Genomic DNA, 5,000 nt, shown 5'->3' with positions numbered 1-5,000 from the left:
ACAAATGTGACGAGTATTGTAGTCAGAAAATGTTCGGAATTTCTCTGTTTTATTATTTTTATTTATTTCCTTTTTTTTCTGTGTCAAGAAAATTGAAAAGTTGCACAATAGGTCTTTCCTGTCACTCCCCTGCTAAGTATTCTATTTGTGCATTGAGCCTTCTGCACCCATTTTTGGTAGGTTTCAGGGGGTAGTAGAAATGCGTAGATTTTATCTGGTGGACACAGTAGAATATTCAATTAACCTATAATGATGCTTTAGTGGATCTTTAAACAAACCCTTATGGAGCTCAAGAATGGAATGTCAATTGGATAAACAAGAAAGGCAGTGAAAAATAAATATCTGGAATCTTAAAAGCGTCGAGTAATGGACTTGTCAAGCCATATCAAAATCAGCTCTATTTCCAATATTTTACTAACTGTGCTGTTATGTACAACACTGAAACCAAAATGAAAACATTTTCTGGTTGGATATGGAGAGAGAAGGAATCAAACACCTCAAGTGGATCTGTGATTTCTGTTGTCTGGCTACTTACATGTATATTTATTTGTACTCAACTCTGCAAAGTCTTCAGGTAAAAAAAAAACAATTGGAAATTTGACTTATTCTTTTTAGTCAAGAATTATTTATGGTGCAGCCAAATACAGGGTATGTTGTTTGTTTCAATAAAATCTTTTTGCTGGAAAGGTTTTTGTGATATTTTTTTTAGGGCCTTTGTGGATTCATCGTGTTGTGTAATACTTGAGCTCAACTAATTTGCATATGTGGGTTGAATTTTGACCCGCACCGAGTAGTTTTCATAGAGATGACAGAAAGTCTTAGTCATGTTTTTTCTGGCAAATGATTAATACAAATGTAGGTATCTATAGTTTTTAAGGTCAGAAAAAGATCTGTTTTGTCACTATAATGCAAAATGAAGTTTATTTGGGAATCCAAAAATATTTCTTTAAGTTCCTGGTTAATCCATTTTAATGCTACGGCTTAGGGTGCCCGCTCCTTTTGGGATGATTCGAAAAAAGATCACTGATCCAAGATCACTTGGATCATGATGCATCAAAGGAACCAAGAAGTCCTTTCCCAGAGTAGATTCATTGGTGATCTTGGATCAGTGATCCTTTTTTCGATCTTCCAAAAGGAACACACTCTTACATGCACTAGTGTGAACATTGTTTACATTATTGATTAAAAATTTTCAACAATTATGTTATATCGCTTTAATCTAACCCAAAAACATTCAGATAGTAAAAAAATGTCATATTTATTAACCATTAATTTTCCTTTGCATTGTGATTTGCGATAATTCAGGTTCAGGTGTTTGCAAGTATGTTTTTGCATCTCATAGATGTTTAGATTTTCAATTACAAACTCTGTTTTGATTAAAACAGGCAAAGAAGGCTTCCTGACCTGACAGATAAATTGTAAATATTCAGTTAAATATTGCAACAAAATTGAAAAGACGAAAGACTGATGTTTCTTGGCTAAAAAGTATGTTGTTTTACTCTGAAAACGATGAACGATTAACATTCTTACATTTATTTCATTGAATGTAAACAAGAATGTTGACACAAGGTAATCATGTGCACCTTGTGCTTGCCTAGCACATGATCAATTTCTTCCTTTTGACAGAACATCATGACCTTCCCCTTGATTCATAGACTTCAGAGACTGCAGAAATTTTAGTGTTTTTGTGATCGATTGCCACTGATCTTTTGCTGAGAATTAGAAATTCAGAGTTTTATATAAAAACTCTGTTATTTTTTCTTCTTCATTCTTTTGGCTACCCTGGGTACTAGAGGAATGTTTTTTTCAAGGTCGGAGAGAACAGTATGCGATTACAAATCAACGGTCAAGGACGGAAAAATAGTCTGGTTGCACAACCCCTGAACCTCATTTCCATGTCATCAAATTGGGACAGAATTGCGTTCGAGGGAGTTTCTGCTTGCACAAATCGAAAAACTGATTCTCAACAGCTGTTGTGACAAGCAGCGCTGCGTGACTTCGGCCCAAGAGGAAAAGGCCAAACTGTTCCGATGGTTCGTGTGCTGCTTCATTGCCTTCAAGCATTTTAACGGCTTTGACAATGTGAAAAGACCCATTTTAATTGTAGTTAAATTATTTTGCTTATTGATTTGCGCATGAGAGCACTTGCAGATACTCAAGCAACATTTGTTGCAACTGTGTCTGGGAAGGGAGGACTCGGGTGAAAAATGGTAAGGACAGACAAAAGTTTCTCGCATTTCGAAGTCGTCCATTCTGCACCTTAGGCAGTGATCTCTAGCTCATTGCTATTACAGGAGGAGCGAGGATGGCACAGTCGGTTAGTGCGCGGCCTTGGTGCAAGAGGTCCTGAGTTCGATTGCCGGATCTCACATCCTTGTTTTGACTTCTTTCCGTTCTGTGTAGCTTAAGTAGCTTTATACACTGTATACCTGTAAAACGGAGCTCTGATGGAGAGGGGGGAGTAAAATGATCGCACCGTCGACCTCAGGTTTGTCAGTTGAATTACTGTTACAAGTTATCAACGTTAAATATGGTTGCTTTACTTTACTTTACTTTTACAGTATCCTGTTTTTTAAAAACATGTTCAACAATAACTTTTTGCTCAGAGGGAAAGAATTTCATCAAATAAATTAGTCTTACGCACCGAAAATCAACAGAACGTTGTTAAAGTTGTTGAAATGAGTAGCCATCACTGTAATCACAATTTTAAGGAATGTTAATCATGCGCTTCATTGCGTTCTGTGGGAAGCAGTCTCAGCTTGGTGTCCAAAGCTGATTTGACGACAACACCGTGATGAGAAATATGAACACACATGGAAATGAGGTTCTGGGGTTGTGCGACCAGAGGTATTTTTTTATCCTCAACCGTTGATTTGGAATCTTGAAGCTTTCTCTCCAACCTCGGAACAAAATTTCTCTGGCACCCAGGGTATCGTTTGGCTTTCCTTTTATTGTTAACTCCCAGCCTTTACAGTACTTTTTGGTGCAAATGTTAAGCCAAAAAAAATTGACCTAGCATCAGATTAGACTGAAAAGAAGAGGGATTATGAAGCGGAAAAACATGTACAGACCTTCCTTGGTGTGTGGAATATATGTTTGCTTAGTGCAACTGCAAGACATGTGCGACCTGCAGGAAAATGTCTGTCAGAGCAATTTGCAGCTATTCTTTTTGCAGACTATTTAAAGAAGAATCGAGTAAGTTTTACTCAAGAGCATGTTTTGTTATCTTTGAACTGAATTAATTACCAAAGCTTTAAAAAGTAAAAGACCTCAAAACGGGATAGGGCATTACAAAATAATCAATGTGAGAATGTGTGAGCCAAAGGGCCACTGCTGGCACAACATCTGAGTGACCCCTCGATTGGTCTAAATGACTCCCAACTTGAAAAAAATTAACTGGAATGCTGCATTTCAATACCACCCAACTCAGTGCCTTCTATTTTTGTGTAACACATACCACAGGCAACCCAGTTTACGCTCATTGGGCATCCAGATTTTACTGTACCATATGAGTACATAACTGAACTTGCCAATGATATGATGAAGGAACAATGTTTCCCTAACCCTAACCTTTTGAGATCCTCACAGTAGTGAATGCTACTTTAGCAGTAACAAAAGTACAGTTCAAATAATTATATGAATTTCATAATTATTACATGTATGTTCTCTATCACATAGACAATACTGTCAACGCAGGTTGAGAAGGTTGTACAAGACGATGCATTTCCAGCATGGCTCTAGGCATATTTTTAAATCAAAGAAAGTGACTAAGGATTTACTCAAAGATGTCAGGTAACATGTCTGATCTGGCTATTTGCCTTAGTTTACATGTAGTTAACTGTAATGAAATTACATGTACATGTACAACTAAAATGATGATGAACTCCCTCATTTCCTGAAGATCCCATAAACCCAAGCAAGTCTCCATGGAGAAGCAGAGATCACAGTTACTCTACATGTAGTTGAACTACATGCACATGGCATTATCACCCTTTTGTAATTTAATTTGTTAAGTTTGTTTCTTCTTCTTCTTCTTCTTCTTCTTCTTCTTTTTCTTCTTAATATTATTGTTATTAAAATTATTATGATTATTAATAATTTAATAGGTATTTACACATTCCTCTTATGGATGCAGAGCGAGCATGGAGTCATGCCATGGAGCTCAAACTTCTGGCAAACACTGAACCACGCAAAAAGTTTCATTACATCAGACGACTGCGCAAGGCTGCAAGTCATGCTGACCAACTACAAGAGTTATGCTACGGTGATGCATGTGATGCAAGGTCTAAGTTAGAAGCTCAGGTCTGTAGATGGCTGGGTCAAAGGTTAAAAGTAGGGTGTACATGTACTTGTAAATGTAGATGTTACAGTTTCATACATTGTGAAATTATGGTAAAAGAGTTGATTTAGATATTTTTGCATTGTAAGGTAAAAAAAACAAAAAAAAACAAAATATATTAATATTAATTATTTTGTGCTAAGATGGGGCAGACAATTTGGTTTAGAAGGCTGCAAACACTAATCATTGTTATGAAGGACCTTTTGGTCATTTAGTTAATTTTGTGGTGGATGGGGCTTGACCAAAGCAGGCTTCTATGAAAATACATGTACAATGTATGAAGTGAGTAATACTGATTAAATTGGTTTAATTTTGAAAATGAGGGTGGTTCATGGGCTGGGTACATTGTACATTAATCAGGGGTTCATATCATGTTTTCTTTACATCCCTGGGCCCAGTATCCTATTAATGTTTTGTGACACATTGTGGATGCAGATGTACAGTGACTGTACATCTATATATACCATTTTGATTTGTGTTATGGAGAGAAATAATAATGCTTTGTGTTCCCAGGCTACAGTACATGTACATGTACGTAGTGGGTGATGAAGAGAACAAAATCAAGTTTTTGATTAAAAATATTCAATTTGATACTTGTGCTGCTGAGAAGATGATTAATTTTTCTCTTCATAGCACTAAACAATGCATCTGTGCTCATGGG

At 36.5% G+C, this 5,000-nt stretch overlaps 1 protein-coding gene across 1 annotated transcript in view; it reads left to right on the top strand.

The window, feature by feature from the left end:
* The window catches only part of LOC137969452 (signal recognition particle subunit SRP68-like), an 18,165-nt gene that overhangs the window by 4,587 nt on the left and 8,578 nt on the right, over window positions 1-5,000 (top strand). Inside the window, exons 3-4 of the mRNA XM_068815689.1 lie at window positions 3,679-3,792; window positions 4,107-4,302. Coding sequence (XP_068671790.1) covers window positions 3,679-3,792; window positions 4,107-4,302 — 310 coding nt within the window. The remainder of the gene's footprint in view (window positions 1-3,678; window positions 3,793-4,106; window positions 4,303-5,000) is intronic.

This window comes from Montipora foliosa, chromosome 9 (assembly GCF_036669935.1).
Source record: "Montipora foliosa isolate CH-2021 chromosome 9, ASM3666993v2, whole genome shotgun sequence".
In the NCBI taxonomy this organism is placed as follows: Eukaryota; Metazoa; Cnidaria; class Anthozoa; order Scleractinia; family Acroporidae; genus Montipora; species Montipora foliosa.
This window is presented reverse-complemented; position numbering and strand designations above follow the sequence as displayed.